Raw genomic sequence first — 20,725 nt, 5'->3', positions numbered from 1 at the left:
GACTTATAAAAATGTCTCAAAAAAGTTTTATTTTTGTAAAATTATATTTTAATATGTCATAATCCTTTGAATTGAGGGTTCTAACATCTTATTAAATTTGGTTTAAAAAACATTTTATATAATGTTAGTATGCTACATGCATGATATTAATTACCTTATCATAGAACATCTGACGACCAAGAGAGTTTTCCCATCACATTTTGAATAGTATATTATATTACTTACCTTGAATCTTTAATTATATTTTTACGAACTTCGTAGAAAAATTTGGCTCGATAGATATTATTTATATGAGTAAACGATTCATCCAGTGAGACATGTGTCATCTACTGAGATGCATGTCATTATAAATCGACATAGTATATGATGCGCTCAAAAAATGCGCATCCATAAAAATACCTTGAATCGATGATCACGAACCAATTCTTTAATATATCGAATCAAACCACTCCAAAAATATAACTGTGTATCAAAGAAAAATGGTGAGATGACTCCGCCCAGAGGCGAAGCCACTCCGACGCTCCAGTCAGTATAGTATTTGAGAGAAAAATATAAGACCGAGGAAAATAATTGTACATGAAAGCGTCTCTTAATTAGGGTTAAGAGCCCTTTATTTATAGATGTGGAGTCTTAGATGGTATAGAATTTTGTAATATATGGCAACTAGATTTATGCATATCAATGCAATATCTTGTAATATCTCTAAAATATAATTAATGATATGATAGGATTTTTACCATATCATCACTAGTAACCCCCCGCAAAAAAGTGATGAAGAGTGAAATGATGGAGGAACGTTAAATGAATGAATTATATTTTAGAGTATGTAAGATAATATTCTCGTTGCATGTAATAGTGTCCTTTGAGCGTTTGTTGTGGATTGTGCTTTCTGAGATGAGCCAAATTAAGCGGCCAATGTAGTAGTCTGATATTGAATAGATAGTCAAATGATTTTTCCTTTCGAGTCGCTAGAGAGTCAAAAGACCCAAGAGTGGCTATATTCCTCAATAAGAAGTCAGGTCAAGATGTCGAGACCAGCATAAATACGAAGTTCGAGATATATCGATTGCTGAAAGTCGAGCTCAAATGAAGAGCCATAAAGAATATCCTGCTAATAATCGAGCTAAAATGATGAGTTATAAATAAGATCATGTTGAAAACCGAGCTCAAATGAAGAGCTATAGACAAGATCTTCCTGAAAATCGAGCTCAAATAAAAAGCTATAAAGCTATAGATCATAGTCTGCTGAAAACCGAGCTCAAATAAAGAGCTATAGATCAAGGTCTGTTAAAACCGAGCTCAAATAAAGAGCTATAGATAAGATCTTCTTGAAAACCGAGCTCAAATAAAGAGCTATAGATAATATCCTGCTTAATACCGAGCTCAAATAAAGAGCTATAGATAATAGTCTGCTCAAAACCGAGCTTAAATAAAGAGTTATAGATAAGATCATGCTGAAAATCGAGCTCAAATAAAGAGCTATAGATAATAGTCTGCTGAAAACCGAGCTCAAATAAAGAGCTATAGATAATAGTCTGCTGAAAATCGAGCTCAAATAAAAAGCAACATATTAAGAATCAAATTCAAGTTGTCGAGTGCGAGATCTAGCTTATATGTTTTCCGAGCCGAGTTTGACTTCTTGACTGACGAACACGAGGTTAGACTTGTATATTTGCCAAGCAGAGTTGGGCTTACTGAGGTGCCGAGCAAGGTCGGGCTTACCGAGGTGCCGAGCAAAGTCGGGCTTATGTAATTGCCAAGCAGAGTTGGACTTACTGAGGTGCCGAGCAAGGTCGGGCTTACTTACTGAGGTTGCCGAGTCAAAGGTCGAGCTTACTGAGGTGCCGAGTAAAATCGAGCTTACTGAGGTTGCCGAGTAAAATCGGGCTTACTGAGGTGCCGAGCACGGGCATTCTTACTGAGGTGCCGAGCAAGGTCGGGCTTCCTGAGGTGCCGAGTCAAGCGGCTTCCGAGGTGCCGAGCAAGGTTGGGCTTCGAGGTGCCGAGCAAGGCGGGCTTACTGAGTGCCGATAAATCGGGCTTACTGAGGTTCTGAGTAAAATCGGGCTTAACTAAAGGGTAGCGACAGGTCGGGCTTCCTGAGGTGCCGAGTAAAATCGGGCTTACTGAGGTGCCGAGCAAGGTCAGGCTTACTGGGGTGCCGAGTAAAATCGGGTTACTGAGGTGTCGAGCAAAGTCGGGTTTACTGAGGTGCCGAGTAAAATCGGGCTTACTGAGGTGCCGAGCAAAGTCGGGCTTACTGAGGTGCCGAGCAAGGTCGGGCTTCTGTATTTGCCAAGCAGAGTTGGACTTACTGAGGTTGCCTCAAAGTTAAAAGTTTATTCTTTCTGTTTACGATCCATGTCTCGTATCGTATATTTCTCGAGTCATCGAGTAAGACCTGGCTATGTTGTCGTAAGGTGCAACGCTCATGTGCCCACTAGTAAAAATGACATAAGTTGAGTCCGAGCCCGGTGTGTAGCAAAATATAATACGCTTGAATTCTGCACCAAAACATAAAACCAAGACACAAGGAATCCAAAATAATAATAATTTGAATGTATATCTTGGCATCTACTTGGCATCTACAATTTATCAAAAACTATCACGATTCGAGTAATGATCAAATCCCAAATAATTCGATTTAAATGTGGGCCATGAGTTTTGATTACCTAACATAGTAAGTCTTGAATTATGATAATCTAATGTACGTAGAACTGTGAACTCTCGTTCACACTAATCATGGGAGAAAATTCAACTACATGTCTGAATGATTCCTAATTCCTAAGACTGCATGGGTAGGTCGCTGGCGGGAGTATAAACAGCGTGAAATTATATATCTCAATAGTTATTAAAAAAAAAATAGGAATGCAACTCTTATATTCATCTTACTGACCTACATAAGGCATATTTTTGACGAGCCAAACCCATAATAATTTAATTAAAAATTAATTTGAGCAAAATAAAGATTTGTTGCCCAAGAGAGCAATTGGATGATCTAGGTGTATAAGAGCAAATGTCCTTACTAATTTTTATTAGAAATAAGATTTAATTGAAAAATATCTTTCGACCAACGTGAAGTTTATCGTGAATTTTAAACAGAACTTCAAGAATTTAGATCGAAATTCCCATAGGCACTAACAAATTCTCAAATCCCCCTCATGAAATGAATCATCGTAGAACAATTTATTACTATGGACCAATAGACTAGTTATTCCTTTGTCGACCATGCAGTCACTTGAGTCAAGTTAGTTCCCAAAGAAAGACCTGCTAAAGTATGAAGGAATAAGTATTCCAGGTGAGATTTAGGATAAATAACATATAAACACAAAGCCATTGAGCCGATCCTAAACATCCCCAATCATATTGATATTCAAAAAATTATGGATATATGAAAGCAACGAAAATTATCAAATTCATACTGTTGAGGGCAACAAATATTCAAAATTAAATTAAATGATTGTCCCATGAGTACGAGTGTGAAAGTGCTAATTGATTTTGTTTTTGTTTATTAGTTGAATTTTGTATGCTTAAGCAAATCCACTCAGCATATATAACATAAGGAGAAAATAACAGTCATAGTGTTGGATTATATCACCCTATGTGCGGCGACGATGCGTTGCTCGGTATATTAGCCATTGGTGAGGAGCATGTTCACTAGACGATCACCCGGAGAGTAGTGGTCTACGATTCTTGTTGCAGTATGGACTCTTTAGCTTTTCTAAAACTCGCTTTTGTTTTTAATGTATACAACGAGTATACATAGTATGATGTAGAATTAACTACATAATTCGTGAGTGGGTGTATCCGGTATCCCTATTTATCAAATGATACATGCCTCTCATTAGAAAATATATAATGAATGCCTCAGAGATGGATTTGTAGCCTAATCTTTGATAGAGCAATCTGACGAGGAACACAATTGTCGCATCGTGGGCTTCTTCGAGGTGGTTGAATGCGGATGGTCTAATAATCTCATACTTTATTTCAGAGAAGCACAACATGAGTGAGAAGGACGATGGCTGCACGCAGTGAGAAATTTTCTCGTTTTCCCTCCAGGCGATGACGATGGCTCCAATGAAAACCCAACATGAAATTTGTGAGGCTCGTGGTGCAGAGTACTTATGGTTGAAGGCTCGAACTGTGGTTGCGGTTCTCGGCAGTGAGTGTAATATCGAAGGTGGTGAACCATTAAGGAGCTGTGATGTGGGCTTTGTGGTGGGGAGACCTATGTAGTGCACGCGGCAGAATTCTATAAAAAAAAAACGGGGCATGGAGGTGGGTGTGAGCCGCTGGTCCCGCGAAGCAAATATGCTCGGATACATGTTTTTGGAGTTTGATCTTGTTTTGAGTGGTGAAGAGCGGATTTGCTAGTGGGGAGAGAATTTGTTTGATTATGTCGGTTGGTTAAAGAAACCACAAGTGGGTCTCCTGTGGTGGCCGCTTGGTGGGGGAATTGCAGCGTATTTTGTTCCATCCATCCGATAGGGTTCGGTGATGGATTTATTTGGGTGAAATTTTTCTTTCTAATTCCAATAGTAGAAAATAGATCGTGGGTATAAATTTCGTTCCCACAGACGGCGCCATTGATGCGCTCAAAAAATGCGCATCCATAAAAATACCTTGAATCGATGATCATGAACCAATTCTTTAATATACCGAATCAAACCGCTCCAAAAATATAACTGTGTATCAAAGAAAAATGGTGAGATGACTCCGCCCAGAGGCGAAGCCACTCCGACGCTCAAGTCAGTATAGTATTTGAGAGAAAAATATAAGACTGAGGAAAATAATTGTACATGAAAGCGTCTCTTAATTAGGGTTAAGAGCCCTTTATTTATAGATGTGGAGTCTTAGATGGTATAGAATTTTGTAATATATGACAACTAGATTTATGCATATCAATGCAATATCTTGTAATATCTCTAAAATATAATTAATGATATGATAAGATTTTACCATATCATCAGTATATATATCATGTGTTGAATAAACAAGAACACTATTAGTATAAATAGCATGAAAAAAACTGAAAAATCCATAAACCCTCCTCCCCAATGTAGGTGAAAAAATCCACTTTTATATAGAAATTTGGAGTAGTTGGCGGAGCCTTTGGTGAATATCAGCCTACCAAATCCTGCACCAACCACCTCTCCCACAGCCACCACACTATTATAATTATATATATATATATATATATATATATATATATATAATTATAAATATAGAGAGAGAGAGCAAAGAATCCCCTTTTAACGTCTGAACTCAATCTCAACGTCAGCAAACCACCAGGCCCGACGTCGGAGACATGGCGGCGTCCCTTGCCAAGCACTTGCTCGGAGCTCCATCTGCTTCCGAGGCCTCCGCTCATCTCGGATCCCTCCACTCGTCGTCCATTCTTCCGTCTCAGAACCTCCAGCTTCCAGCTCGCAGATCCCTACCCAAACGCCTCGGTATCTGAATTACTCACATGCTTTCACTGATTTTCTTCTCTTTTTCTTGAATTCGCTATCCAACTTTGCTGATCGCCTCTTGTTATTCAATCGCGCATTAAAATATTTGAACTATTGTTCGAAAACTTTTGGAGCGATGAAAGTCTTAATTGGTGTAAAGGTGTAACATGAGCTCGATTAAGATTTCCTTCGAGCTTGTGAGTTAGCTAGAACTTTCCTATTTTATTTGATATGGGAAATTTTAAAATAAGTTGCTTGTGCCGACTGTTGAGGCTAATTAACGATCTTGATTCTAGATGGATTAATTAGATGTTTGGTTGGGAAATGCCTAAGCTCGACGTTTAATATCCTAGATTATAAGCTAACTGAGACAAGTTTGATGCAAGTGAAATACGTGATGTTGAATTTGCAACCCCATAAAAAATGGTAATTTAGAACAGTAAAACTTTGATGTGGTGAAGTCCATGGTCTTCCAATCAAATCCGTGGGTGATTGTTTCTACAGAAATGGTTTACTACATGTTGGTCCATTTTGATTGACAGTACTTCATTTCAATACGAGTGAATGATTTGTTTTATTGGAAATTTATGAAAATCAAAGATAGATCAATGAGTTGAGCATTTACTCATGGAAACCTTATTGTTTGTAATTGTTGCATGAAGAGAATAAGGTAGATTCAAAACAAACATTACTGTTTACTTAGAAGGTGCATTTCAGGTGTCGTGAATTTGTTAAGGTATTAAGTAAAAATTTTAGTCTATAAATTTTCATTTCATTTATGGATTTTTTTTTGATGATTTAATTGATTTCTGAATGATGTCAATCCTCATATGATGATCATTTGAAGATAGTTTAGTTCTCCTTGTGCACTCCCCCACTGCCAGGGAAAAAACACATCTATTTCATATTCATATTGTCTCTGGATACTTCTTACAACATGCTTTGAATTTTTTGTATAGAAATACAGGCGTCCGGTAGCACATTTGGAACTTACTTCCGTGTTACTACATTCGGAGAATCTCATGGTGGTGGTGTGGGGTGTGTGATTGATGGATGCCCTCCTAGAATTCCCCTCACAGTAGCGGATCTTCAAGTTGATCTGGATAGGAGGTACATTTTTAGCTACTTTGTTGCTCTTTTTGGCATGATTCCAAGTTCCAACCTACTTTTGTATAAACGTAGAAAAGGGAACTACTTCTTTTGCCTCTGCTAGTCCTGTTTGTTTGTTCATTTTCTTGATTTTACAAGTACTATGAAACCACCGGTAACCAAGACAGGTTTTAGCTCACCCACAATAAAATGTATGTAGCTGGGTGTGATAGATTACAAATACAGGGATAACAGTTCTTAATCATTAAAGAATTGGAGATAAGATATGCTAGGTGTACATTTCTTTTGCCATGTTTTGTTTCTTTTGAAATCAAAGAGTTACATTCAGATCCAATTGGCTAATCTTTATTAATGAAATCAATGTCTTTAGGAGGCCTGGTCAGAGCAGAATAACTACTCCTAGAAAAGAGACCGACACATGCAAAATAGCTTCAGGAACTGCTGATGGTTAGTTCTTCATTAGGCTCATTGAACTCTATGTTTTTCTTTCTGTGCCCTTACTGTTTTTTAGACGTGTAATACTTGTAATGTTCTGGAAATTTTAGTAACATATACTGTACTTACTGCAGGGGTAACCACTGGAGCTCCAATCAAGGTAGAAGTGCCCAATACGGATCAAAGAGGGAATGTAAGTACATGAATAGGTCTTCATTGATTGTCTAGTTTAGAACTTAATGGTACAGTTTCGACTGTTTAAACATGAAGATATTGAAATCTGCCTAGAATTGATTCTTAAAAAGACTGTCCCATATGCAGACCCGTAGAGTGGGAAACTTTTTTACATTCTTTTTCTGAAGTAACAATTATTAGTGGGTTAACTTTGGTAGTTTGCTAAAAGCTTCAAAGGATTTTTTTTCAACTGATAAAATGCATTTATATGGAGCTAGTCTCATTTTTGTTATTTCATGTTTCAGGACTACAGTGAAATGTCCCGAGCTTATAGACCATCTCATGCAGATGCAACTTATGATTTCAAATACGGCGTGAGATCAATACAGGTAACATTTCTTACAATCAAGTAATAGTAGTAACATTAGCAGCCTATTGAAGATTACTTGAAAAGTTAATCTTCACGTGCTCATTAATTATTGTTAAGTCTTAGCTCTTGCTCACACTTTTCTTTTACTTGACTGTGCCTCTGGAAATGCAGGGTGGCGGGAGATCTTCTGCCAGAGAAACAATTGGTAGAGTTGCTGCTGGAGCTCTCGCAAAGAAGATTTTAAAACTTTATGCAGGAACTGAAGTAAGTCTTGCATTCACATACTTATTTGATCATACAGCTGTGTTTTCCATTTGTTTACCATGTTTTGTCCTGATAATGCTTCCTACAGGTTCTTGCTTATGTTTCACAGGTACACAAGGTTGTACTTCCAGAAGATTTGGTTGATCATGACACTGTGACACTTGATCAGGTATTCCTCTACATATTGTATGATATTGGAGAGACTCTTGCAACGGTGTGTCTCATTTATAAATTTTGGCCATAGAGTGATTTTTTTCCTTTTAATTTCACGTGGTCAGCTTTCAGGCCATTTTGGCGCAATAATGTTTTTCAAATGTTGACAGATAGAGAGTAATATTGTAAGGTGCCCAAATCCAGATTATGCTGAGAAAATGATTGCTGCTATTGATGCTGTTAGAGTGAGAGGTGATTCCATTGGAGGTGTTGTCACCTGCATTGCTCGGAATGTTCCACGGGTAACCCCTGTATCCTACCCTGTCAAGCGACCCATTTATTTGTGTTGCATAATTTGCTGCAATACTTTCTTGTTGTAGATTTTAAAAATTCACCAAAAAGTGTCTGAACACCTGTTTGTATTTTTGCAGGGGCTTGGTTCTCCAGTCTTTGACAAACTTGAAGCAGAGCTGGCCAAAGCTGTTTTGTCGCTACCTGCGACGAAGGCCTTTGAGTTTGGCAGTGGATTTGGAGGTGCAAAATTATATGGATTTATGATTTAGAGTTTCCTTTATTTGATGACTGGCTGATAGTGATAGTTTGTTAGTGTGTGTAATAACTAACACGAAGAACAAACATTTTTATCCCAAGTTTAATCTTCTTTTGTTGAAACTCTACCAGGTACTTTCATGACTGGCAGTGAGCATAACGATGAGTTCTACATGGATGACTCTGGCCGAATGAGGACTAAAACCAACCGATCTGGTGGGATACAGGTATAGAGTGTTTTTTTCAATGGACCACATGTATAGGTTATACCTGTCATCTTTCCAAGTTTCCTGTCTTTCACGATTCTGCTATACATTTCAGGGTGGGATATCAAATGGAGAAATCATTAACATGAGAATAGCTTTCAAGCCCACAGCCACAATCTCTGTATGTCATCTCTTTCTCTTTCTCTGGTTTCCCTGCTTTGGCTCCATCTTCTTGGGCATGCCTTTGGATCTTTTTTCTGGATGTGTCTCTGTCAACTTCTTGAAAACCAAGAATTCTTGAACAGTTTATATCACGAGGTACCGAGCCTGCATTTTTTTAGGTCAAAGTGAGCCAGGCTAGCAACCCATGAGTCTAAATTTTACTCTACAGGACCATGCTATCAAGCAGCCGAGTCTACATTTATTTTTATCATATCAAATTTATGAATTGCTATGCCAACAACAGTTTCCATTTACAATGTAAGCCTGATTGAATTGCATCTAAATACATGGGAAATATTGACCTACTTCTGGTATGCTATATGATATCGTCTTGTCGATGTAATAACTGGTATTTGAAAATGAAACTGCGTGTTATAATAAATGTATGTTTTAAGCTATCTCATCATTTGACTGGAATCATGTTTTATATTAACCAAACCTTTGTTTTGCAATTCTCATCAATAATTTTTGCATGTTTCATGTGGGCCTGTGGACACTTTATTCAATGCTCTTTGTGAAGCCATAATCTCTTGAGCATATGCTTGACTTATTTTGATTGATATTCGGTGTTCTGTCTATGCAGAGGAAACAGAACACTGTGAGTAGGGACAAACACGAGATGGAACTTATAGCTCGAGGACGCCATGATCCATGTGTTGTTCCTCGAGGTTACTCACTCTTCTTCAAATTTTTGTTTTTAAATATTTTTGTTCTTATTCAAACAAGGTCTCTTGTATTTACTTCTTTTGACCGTATCTCTGTCCCAATTCGATCTCAAATTTCTCTTGATTCTGATAAATTCTCTGCTATGCTGTCCTAATGCAGCTGTTCCCATGGTGGAAGCAATGGTGGCACTGGTGCTTGTTGATCAATTAATGGCACAACATGCACAATGTATGCTGTTTCCGATTAATCCTGCGTTACAGGAACCCCTTGAATCGGCCGAAACTACGAAGGCGCAGATTCCGCTTCAATAATGACTATTGATCTGCATTGCTTAGCTCATCTCGGCACGTCAAATTCTACACTTCCCCCCTAATATCGATGAATATCTTATGGAGCTGAAAGTTTTTTTTGCTGCTTTACTTCTGGCGTGAGACATGCTTTTGAAAAAGATTTTGGACTTTTTGGGCTCTTATTGTTCAAACAGACACTTCATACACTATTTTGCTATATTATGGGTTCAAAATTTCAATACTAAACTGCCCCCAAATTGTAATAATAATAAAAAAAAGTTTAAAGCTTGGAATGGTATATATATATATATATATATATATATATTAGGAATGTACACGTGCGATGCACGTAGGTGACTAATATAATAACGAGAATTAGATAATGTTTAAAGTCGTTTGAATAACATCATGTTTATAAGTATTTATCAATCCAAATATATCGACAAACAATATATAAAAATACATCATGACAATAAATCATATATATTCACTTATTTATATGAAATTTTTCAATCCGCGACATAAGACAGCCTCTTAAATGATAAATCAACAAAAAAAAATTTTATTCAAATATCATTCAAAATAAAAAAAAACAATAAAAATAAAATTAACATAATAGTGAATTTTACCAAAATCAAACTTTAATTTACTTAAATAGAGTACACATAGACAAACGTCAAATAAAATTCTCTTAATTTACTAAATTATCATAATAATTTTAAAATAAAATCATTAAACTTGTTATTAAGGTAAATATCACTTTTGTTTTTGCTAACTTTTAACACATTGCGAAATTTATTTAATTTCTATGTTTTTTTAGAACATTTATTATAGATAATTAATTTTATATAAGAATCAATCATTTATAAATTAATATTGGTGATTAATAATTTAATAAAAATAAAATTTAACATAATACCGCTCAAATAAATATATATAATAAAAAACATATATAAATAAAATAATATGTTATACACAGTTAAAAAATTTTATTTGTAAAATTTTAATATATAACAAATGATAATAAACTATCAATATGATTCATATTTATTATAAGGATAATATTGATTAATTTTTTTAAAAAATTATATCATAAATTTATTTTGAAATTTAGAAGGGAAAAAAAAAAGAAGAATGTGTATTAATGTCCAAATATATGTAAGATGAACAATGAATCACAAAAATTGATTAAGAAATGTAAATAAATAATTTTATTTTACATAAAATTTAGAAAATAAAGAAGAATCTGAATTAATGTCCAAATCTATCAAAGATGAACAATGAATCACAAAAAAAAACCCTTAAAAAGACATATTAATTTAATTTGCTAACTTAAATGAACAAAAAAATGTAAAAAAATAATTTTTTTGGCATAAAATTTAAGAAATAAAGAGGAATGTGTATTAATGTCCAAATTCATTTAAAATGGACAATGAATTACAAAAAAAACCTCTGAAGATAACCTAATAATTAATTAGCCAACTTAAATGAACAAGGACATATAAAAAAATTCACAATTAAAGTGATATATTTATATGTTAGATGTTAGGTATATATTTGAAAGTTTTATTTTTATCTTATTAGAAAGTTTTATTATATAATGAATTTTTTTCTGAAAAGATATTTACAGAGATACACAGTTAACAGTGCCACCGTGATATTCTCTGATAAGATGATTTTTTTTTTTTTGAATTTATATCATTTTAAGTGTAAAATATTACGTAGAATTTGAATAGAAAATCAGTGAATGATTTGATATGAAAAATCAATAAAATAAATAGGGATAGAAACTGTATTTTAATTGGATATTCGTCCAATCGTCCTATAATTTGGAACCTCACTTTTAGAAAATCTGTAATACAAGCTCTGATCCTTCGACGACTTTTTGTGCAATAGCAACAAATTTTCTTTTAAAGTGTAAATCATTCAATCATTTCAACAGTAGGTATATTGTGAAACGGTATATGTGACACGAATCAACTATGTTTATATTTATATTAATATTTTTGTAATAAAAAATGATATTTTTCGTTAATGACCTAAAATAAAATATTTATTTGAAAAAACTGATTCGTGAGATCGTGTAACAAAAGTTTTTGTGTCATTTCAACGTAGGGAAGTGTTTTAAAATTAAAATTTGTTTAAGATAATTCATCTAATTTTCCCAATAAATAATACCATCGTGAAATTTGCTGATATGTTGGGCCAATTTAGAATGTGAGATTGATGTTACCTAAAATGGTTTCAATTCAATTCCATAGCCATTTCGTTTAGGTATCCCCCATCTATGAATCGACCAGTCCAGGATTTTTATATATCCAGCTTATTTTGATGTGAAATTTGGCCAAATAAAACTAGTCTTGTACCGTATAAATAAAATAATAATACAACATTTTGTCTACTGCTGTTCTTTCAATTGAATTATTGAACCTTTTGCTTTATGTCCTTTTTCTATTAGTCTTTCTCAATGATTTTGTTTTGTTGCTTAAACAAAACCATACACGTAAAGTCATGATTATCCATCATTAAAATTATGGAAAAGTTATATATATATACTCAACTTACAAATTTGAGTATACAACATTCAAATTAGAACACTAATATATGATTTTTTATTATTATTTATAATCGGAGTGTATGCTGTGAACTAAAGTTTTCTGATACAGTGACTGAATCATAATTTATGTTTGAGCCGAAAGACTAAATCTCAATTTACTCTATGAAAGGATTGTCATGTTAAAAACTTTGTTTTAAAGTGGATATATTAATTATCCTATAAAAATTATGGGCAAAAACTTGTGTGAGACGGTCTCACGGGTCAAATTTGTGAGACGGATCTCTTATTTGGGTCACCCATGAAAAAGTATTACTTTTTATGCTAAGAGTATTACTTTTTATTGTGAATATGGGTAGGGTTGACCCGTCTCACGGATTATGACCCGTGAGACGGTCTCACATGAGACTCACTCAAAATTATGATAATAATAATTGAGTGAAGCAAATATAAAGTCTAAAAGTGCTTATAATAAATAAACGTGTTCAAAAGATAAGCCCTTGTCTAAGCAAAGATAAAGCTGAAGTTTATTCCATTGTTTTCTATTAAAGTACAAACAAATTTGGAGTTTATAGATGCCCTAACTCATGGCATGACTGTTACATTGTAACAATAACATTTATGTATTCTTTTAATACTTTTTTTTGATATAAGATATAGGTTCATCCCCCATGATATCATTGATTAAAAGAAAAAGAAAAATAAAGTTGGACGTTGGAAATAGTATATAGTTTTTCAATATTAGATTTATAGGCAGTTTCACGTATCTTTTTTCATGATATAAGTTAACTCGATCTATATTTAAATTGAAAAGTAATACTTTGAGTAGTATAAAATGTAATACTTTATCATAAATTGAGTCGGGTCAAATATATGTCTCACAAAATTAGTGAGTCAGACGGTTTTACATAAATGTTTGTTTTTTTTTTTCAATTGCACATATTATTTGGAAGGTATAAAGTATAAGCCATTTGCAGCAAGAGTAGGTCTCTTGTGAGACGGTCTAACGAATCTTTATCTGTGAGACGGGTAAAAACCCTTCCGATATTCACAATAAAAAATAATACTCTTAGCATAAAAAGTAATATTTTTTCATGGATGACCCAAATAAGAGATCTGTCTCACAAAATGCGACCTGTAAGACCGTCTCACACAAATTTTTATCTAAGAACGAACGAAAAGGAGAATTAGACTAGCAAGTGGTTGGATGTGATTAATCTTGAAAATAGCAAGACAACAAAATTGATTAAATAAATCTGTCATTAATTTTAATGGAATAAACAATTGGGTAAGGTTTGTTCCAACATCATCTTCTTACTCGATTATTCGATGGGAAGCGGACATTATTAATTATCAAATCACCATTAAATGTGACGAATATTAGAAAATTGGCGATTCCCCTTTTTTTATTATGTTTTTGAGAATGATGTATATCCATCTAAATGCATAATTGTATTATTCAGATATATATTCACCACCAGCTTTTGTTTAATTCTAAACGTTGACTTTTGATTTTAAAGGAATATTTTTTTAGCAAATTCAATTAAATTATACTGTCTCACGTACCAATTTTATTATACATATATCAATCTCAAAATATTACCATTGATAAAATTATTGCAATTGTCTAATGGGTTTTTTAAAAGATCATAAATCTGAAACCAATAATACAAATTATATATGTGTGTGTGTGTGTGTATTTTAGCGTGTATTTGTGGTAATGTGTAGCATAGCTTAAGGTACGAGAGTTGAATACTTGAATTATTTAATTAAATGTCACTGTTACATTATATAAAAAAATTCTTTCATTTTTTTAATAAAAACATAAATCTCACGTGAAATATATTATAACCTCCATTTTTTTAAAAAACATATTGATATATTTATCTTTTTTTTTTAGCTAGTGGAATGTTTTATTTGTTGTCTTTCTTTGATTTATGTGAAATTTATAACGGAAGAAGTACAAAAATAAATACAAGATTAAGAGATATAATAACTAAGGATTTCTTCAAATTATCATCAAGAAATTCTAACAAGAAAAAGATTTTCCCCCCCTAAATAACGGACCAATCCTAGAATCGTCCGTCTAAAGACAAAAAGTTGTGCGAGACGATCTCAGAGTCGTATTTTGTGAGACGGATATCTTATTTGAATCCTCCATGAAAAAATATTACTTTTTTATGCTAAGAATATTAATTTTTATTGTGAACATCGATAGGGATAAAGATTCGTAAAACCGTCTCATAAGATACCTACGTCGGTCCAAAAAATTTCCAAGAAAATATGTTTGATCAGAAAATACAGTCAAAATTATATATCCCACAAATCAATAAAAAAATTTCCTATCTCAAAAACCCATCCCATCAATTTTTAATTTTTTTTTTAAAAAAAGCACTCAATAAGTCTAAAAGATTCTAAATCTGATGGCAAAAAAGTACGAACTCTGAATTGTTGGGCTGGTAGTTCGAAAATTTAGTCATTTGGGTTTTTTTGACAGTTTCCTGATTTCCTCTTCTCGATTCTCAATTCTTGAATCATCGCCAAACATATCGTCTTTTATTCACTATAATATAGTCTGATATTCAATGTACATAGATGATAATATGTAGGTATAAAACTAAAAATTGACTGCAAACAAATTACACCACCAAGATGAAAAAACTAAAAAGTACACCTCCAAGAATTTGAATGAAATGAGAAGTTTTCAAATGGGCAACTAATCTTTAAATGATACAGAAATACAAATTTGACCACTATGCCAATCAAGAATCTCACAAAGTCCACACCTTTATGCACTTTCCTCCAATCTTTGCCAATTTCTCAAAAGCGAAAGCTTTCCTAAACTTTTACCTTTTGAAATTTGTTTCCCTACAGCAATATAAATCTTCATTTACCTGCATCCAAGATACCCCCCCAACATTAATAAGAAATTGGACCAAAGTTTTCCACATAAATGACACTAATAAATAATGACCATTTGGCTGATAACTCATCGGAATAAATTTCTAAGTCATATTTTTTTTTAACAAAGATCATATTGACTCCCGCAAGGAAATCTTGTCTGCCCATTAAATTTTGCAGGTAAGAAGGTCCCTCCAGTCTGGGATTGTCTTGATGCACCGACAAGGATTTGATCATCTCCCAAAGTTGTAAAATGACTAAAATATACACATTCTCTTCCAAGAATCAGTGTCGGCCAGCAGACAAAATGGTTAATAGTTGTATCCCCACATCTTATTTGGCTATAAATTTCATCTCCCTGCTGTACTTGAAAGAGAGAAAAGTATGCCAAAAGCCAAAATGTGGTTGTAAACATTGTTGTGTAAGTAACTATCAGAACTAGACAACATTAGAGCCCACGGGTGGTGCTGAAAATACAACACCTATATCCTGAAGTGGTTAGGATTTACAAAAATCTTGATGTGTTTTATAAGGAAAATACATTTTGTTTACGCATAAACTTATGAGTGAAAACTGAAAATACATCTTTAGTTCAAAACTCCGTACGTCTTACAACGGGAGGATCCAAAAAACATAGAGATTTTTTATATATCTGTAACTTTTTGAAATTTTGAGTTCCACCTGATGCCATACTGAGAAACCTAATTCACATAATCAACTACTTAAAGTAGGAAAATGGTTCTGCCTTTACCGTTTTCGAGTGTAGGAAAGCACATGGGGGCCTCATAGATATAAGCAGGCAAAATAATGCAAGTAATAAATATAAAGTAAAGTGACAATTTAATACTAGTGATAAAGAATGATAAAATAGTCAAAGAGGGTGGGGCTTACCTTTATTTGACTCTTCTGGAAAAGGGTGAAATTGTTCAAGAAGCTTTTGGGGTAACTTGCTTGAATTCAACAGTGGGAGCTATTCCACAACTCCTCCTCTGATGTTCCAGCACTAGCTGTTCAGCAAACCATTCGATTTTCTCAAAATTGCTCCTCTCTCCTATCCTCTTACCGTTGAAGAGGACCGATTCGACGTTTTTCTGTCTCAGCATATCATCAGCCGCACTGATCAGCATTTTCAGTTTGCTAGGAGTAGGGTGCGACTCGACCTTCAACCCATGTTGAACCAAGTTGGTTCCATTAGCCTGCTACTCGTAAAATCAGACAAAGTATTAGCAAACACGATACCATAGATGGGATGTAAACTAGAAAGTATAGCTCAAAACAACCAAGATTTTGATTATGGGCAAGACAAGTTCCATTGTAAAAAAAAACAAGTAAAATAAAAAAGAATAAGGGGTGACTCATCATGCCAGGGTCCCATTCCTTAATATGTTATATCAAAAGATGCACCTAGCATAATTTTTAAGTTTTTCGTGAACTGCGAAAAACTAGCCACTAACACGAGGAGCGACTTCTCAACAACCAAGTCAACAACTTACAGTATACTCACAATTCAAGAAGACAAATAGGTTTTAATTAGCTTATCCTTCCCACAGTTGTCCGATCCCCTAACGGTTCATATGGTTTAACAGTTCAATATCTGTTTTTTGTCAAGTCCACGTTATGTCAGATCATACACATCAAAATAAAGGTTAGCAAGATCACAGTCACCAATATGCATATATTATAGCACACCTGGAAAAAAATATCGACAGATAAAACCAATAATCTTACTATGACCTGGACCATGAAAGAAAACGAGTAAATAGACCCCACACTGTGCCGGTGATCCGAACAATCAGGCGAAGTAGAAGATTAGGAAGAACCTATTGTGGTTGGAACACTCCACTGGTTGGAAAACAGTACTGAGTTAAGGTAACAAAGTCCATAAATGTTTGGAACACTCCATTTTGGTTGGCATAGAGGACACCAGGTTCAACCTATTGTGACCATGTTGGCAGATGAACTCTCTATCTATTACATATTATCGGATGTATGAATCTCATATATTACTTCTACATGTAAGAGTGAGGACTCCAAAGTATATTTATGCATCCAATGGTACATACTACAAATGTAGTGCTTCTTCTTGAATACGATATATCTACCACCCAATTCATTAATCAATTACAAGGACGGAACTAGAAAAGAAAAGTAATTAAGACGATTGAAGGAGATTCATTTGACTTGTTTGTTATCTAAAAAATAAGAGTATTCTGGCCATTCGAGCAACTTGGTCTCAACAACATATTGCCAATTGAAACGATTCTAAATGTCTTTATCAGCAGATGCTGCTGGTCACTACTCTTTGGTTCGTTTGCTTCCTTCACTCAAGTGAACGTAACAAGCACACGGAAATAAATTGCATGCTCACAGAATGTCTACCTTAGCCCATCCTCGTCCCCAACCCCCCAGCCTGCCTCATCTCACCAAAACCTCCAAACAAAATCCATTACTAAAATTTGTTATTATTCACATTTCAAAAGTAAACAGAGAGCTCGAAAGATACTATCATTTAGATATGTTCGATTAAAAGTTTTTCTACCCGTCACAAATCCAAATATACAATATGTTTTACTAACATTTGGAAGAAACAAAAATTTGATTTGAAATTCAAAATATCATTGCAACTCAAATCCCATGAAAACATTAATTTTATTTAGTTATATCAAATCAAATCAAAGTATCAATCTCGTTTTATAATTATATTATATCAAACACTCAAAATTACCAAATTTCATGGAACAAACACACCGTAAGTGTAAATGGAATGTGACGGGTGAAAAGAAATTACGTTTGGAGGTCAAGATACGTAATTTCAGCACCCAAAAGGCGAAGGGGCGTACCTGAATGCGGACGTAATTGCTGCTGCGGCTCTGACCGAAAGCTAAAGCTACGGCTTGGTCAACCAACTCAGACGAGCCGTCGGCGGAAATCCTAGCCGTCGGCCGAGCCCAATCTTTAGATTTCCATTTCTTGACTTCCTCATAGTCAAAGCTGCCCTCGAGAACCTGGAAGCCGGCGCCCAGTGAAAGTACCAAAATATCCTCAACCCCTCTCACAAAAGGGAATTCCTGTTTGTTATGAAGCACGTGGGTAATAGCCGCCGCCGTGGGGTTGTTCATTGCCAACCCTCCGTCCACGCCGAAGCAACGTGTCGACCCATCAACTGACTTCATGCAAACCGGGCCGAATGACCCGGGTTCTGCTGCTGTGGCGGCACACACCTCCCAGAGGTTAAAATCGAAGCTGTCTGATTCCAGAGCATCTGCTCGGGAGAATAGGAACGGCGCCATACTGGAAAGGTCGTAGCAAGGGATCAAAATCGGTTTCAAAGTATTTTTCAACGTTAAGCTGCGCCCGGTTTTTTCATCCTTGAAAGCTTCCTTTATCGCCTTCTCTAAACCGGAGGTGGAAAAATCGGGGCCGCCGCTTTTCCTGAAAAGTCGCTTGAGTAGATTGCCCTTGCGATTGCGTGTTTTTGCGGGGTGGCAGATTTTATCACCCTCCGCCTCCAGAAACTTCCACGTGTCATCGGCGTGGAAAATCGGGCGGCTTTGATCGTTGGTGGCAAAAAGCATCGCCGCGAAAATACCACCTACTCCGGCCCCAGCGGCAACGTCGAAATAATCGGCGATTCTGGCGTTGGGATTGCCAGACTTACTCTTCAACGCCGTTTCCAAAAACGACAGCGCTTTAGCCGATAGAACGTTCTGCATCCCACCGCCATCTATGCTGAGGATGCATATTTTCCACCTCTGGTTTTTCACTGCCTGAAGGCCGTCTTCTCCTTTAAGCACGACGTCATTTCTGAGCTGCTGCTCCGTCAGCGGCTTCGGAACCCATAGCTTCTGATCATCACAGCCAAATAAAAAATTGGTTTCCAGTATCGAGAAAATCTCGTAGCTCAATTTATCCGCGTCAATACTGGGTTCTTGCAATCCAAGCGAATAACTTTTAACATTATCAACACCAATACACGCCATTTCTGAACTATTTCTCCTCCCACCAACTAAGATATCAGTTTCCCCGTCTCCCCATCTCTAGAATCAGAACTGGGCCAATATATGTAGCCAGGGGTTGCAGACTAAAAAAGGAGAACGGGTCAAAGGATTGTTACCGCCAAACGAGGAATGAGAAAGAAGATGAAGAGCGTGATAGCGGGGGAACCAGTGCAGTATTTTGCAGAGCGTCTCTCTAATTCTGCCTTTTATATCTAATAAAATAATAAATAATTGATACCTAACAACAATAATAGATATTGTTTGTACGGGAAATTTGGCTTCAGTCCCCAGCCGCCGTTTTTTTTTGTTTTCAGTCTCTAGGTACTTTTTTAGTACCACATTTCCACATGAAGTTTACCACATTTCCACATGAAATGTACCACATTTTGTATGAAATAGTACCACAATTTTGTGGGTAGGGAGTGAATGCAAAGAAATATTATGATTAGAGATTTTTCAATAACTTTCCCTTGTTTGTATTAGTTTATAAACAAATATGAATAAAGCTTTTTATTTTTCTTTTAAATTACAATTACAATTTCAAACTTGTTTTCTCCGATAATTTATTTATGAGTAGGTCTTTTATGAGATGATCTCATAAATTTTTATCTGTGAGACAGGTCAACTATACCGATTTTCACAATAAAAAGTAATACTCTTAGCATAAAAAGTAATATTTTTTTTTATAGATGACCCAAATAACAGATCTGTCTCACAAAATACGACCCGTGAGATCGTTTCACACAAGTTTTTGTCTTTATTTATACTGAATTTTTAATTCAATGACATTCTATTCTTTTTACGGGAAATTGGTCTTCAATCCTCAGCCGTCAATTTTTTTTGTGTTCAATCTCTGTGTAATTTTTTAGTACCACATTTCCACATGCAGTGTACCACATTTCCACATGAAATGTACCACATTTTGTATGACATAGTACCACAATTTTGTGGATAAGGAGTGAACCCAAAAAAAATGTTTTGATGGAGGATTTTTAACCAACTTCTCCTCCTTTTTACTTTAAAAAGTTGATTAAAAAAATATGTCGAACAACTTTATAATTTTTTATAAAAAAATCATATATTAAATTAGGCGGTCGATTTTTTAACATCACCAAAAGGTATCATCTTTCTAAAAATTGAGGTGGTGCACAACTATTAAATGCCTAGACGATGCAGTTAAGAACACTGTTTTTTATGTACTCAACCTGTATAGATTTGTCTGATATCATGTATTGATGATCAAATGTTAAAATTTAATCACATTATGATAAGATAAACACATTATGTATATCATACAAAAATCAGACCAATTTAGCATGTATTCTCGTATGGATATCACTTATTTTTATTTATGAGATCTGTCAGTAGATTTGCCCATAT

General features: G+C 34.9%; 2 protein-coding genes across 3 annotated transcripts; one reads left to right on the top strand and one right to left on the bottom strand.

The window, feature by feature from the left end:
- Positions 1 to 5,216: 5,216 nt before the first annotated feature.
- On the top strand, positions 5,217 to 10,138 carry LOC140808270 (chorismate synthase 2, chloroplastic). Its single transcript, XM_073165345.1, has 13 exons — positions 5,217 to 5,453; positions 6,413 to 6,563; positions 6,934 to 7,010; positions 7,133 to 7,191; positions 7,478 to 7,561; positions 7,714 to 7,806; positions 7,895 to 7,975; positions 8,130 to 8,261; positions 8,391 to 8,493; positions 8,641 to 8,735; positions 8,830 to 8,895; positions 9,520 to 9,604; positions 9,762 to 10,138. The coding sequence occupies exons 1-13, from the start codon at positions 5,309 to 5,311 to the stop codon at positions 9,911 to 9,913; spliced, it is 1,323 nt and encodes a 440-aa protein (XP_073021446.1). The 5' UTR covers positions 5,217 to 5,308; the 3' UTR covers positions 9,914 to 10,138.
- A 4,842-nt stretch (positions 10,139 to 14,980) lies between these two features.
- LOC140808269 (patatin-like protein 6) lies at positions 14,981 to 19,559 on the bottom strand. 2 transcript variants are annotated; one of them, XM_073165343.1, is made up of 3 exons: positions 18,188 to 19,559; positions 16,239 to 16,546; positions 14,981 to 15,340 (listed from the first exon to the last, which is right to left on the bottom strand). In XM_073165343.1, exons 1-2 carry the CDS (start codon positions 19,325 to 19,327, stop codon positions 16,274 to 16,276), a joined length of 1,413 nt encoding a protein of 470 aa, XP_073021444.1. In that variant the 5' UTR covers positions 19,328 to 19,559; the 3' UTR covers positions 14,981 to 15,340; positions 16,239 to 16,273. The 2 variants fall into 2 exon arrangements, with proteins under 2 accessions (XP_073021444.1, XP_073021445.1); XM_073165344.1 differs by having other exon boundaries at positions 16,239 to 16,543; positions 18,188 to 19,556.
- Positions 19,560 to 20,725: the final 1,166 nt, after the last annotated feature.

The sequence above is a fragment of the Primulina eburnea genome, chromosome 12, assembly GCF_022965805.1.
Source record: "Primulina eburnea isolate SZY01 chromosome 12, ASM2296580v1, whole genome shotgun sequence".
NCBI lineage: Eukaryota > Viridiplantae > Streptophyta > Magnoliopsida > Lamiales > Gesneriaceae > Primulina > Primulina eburnea.
This window is presented reverse-complemented; position numbering and strand designations above follow the sequence as displayed.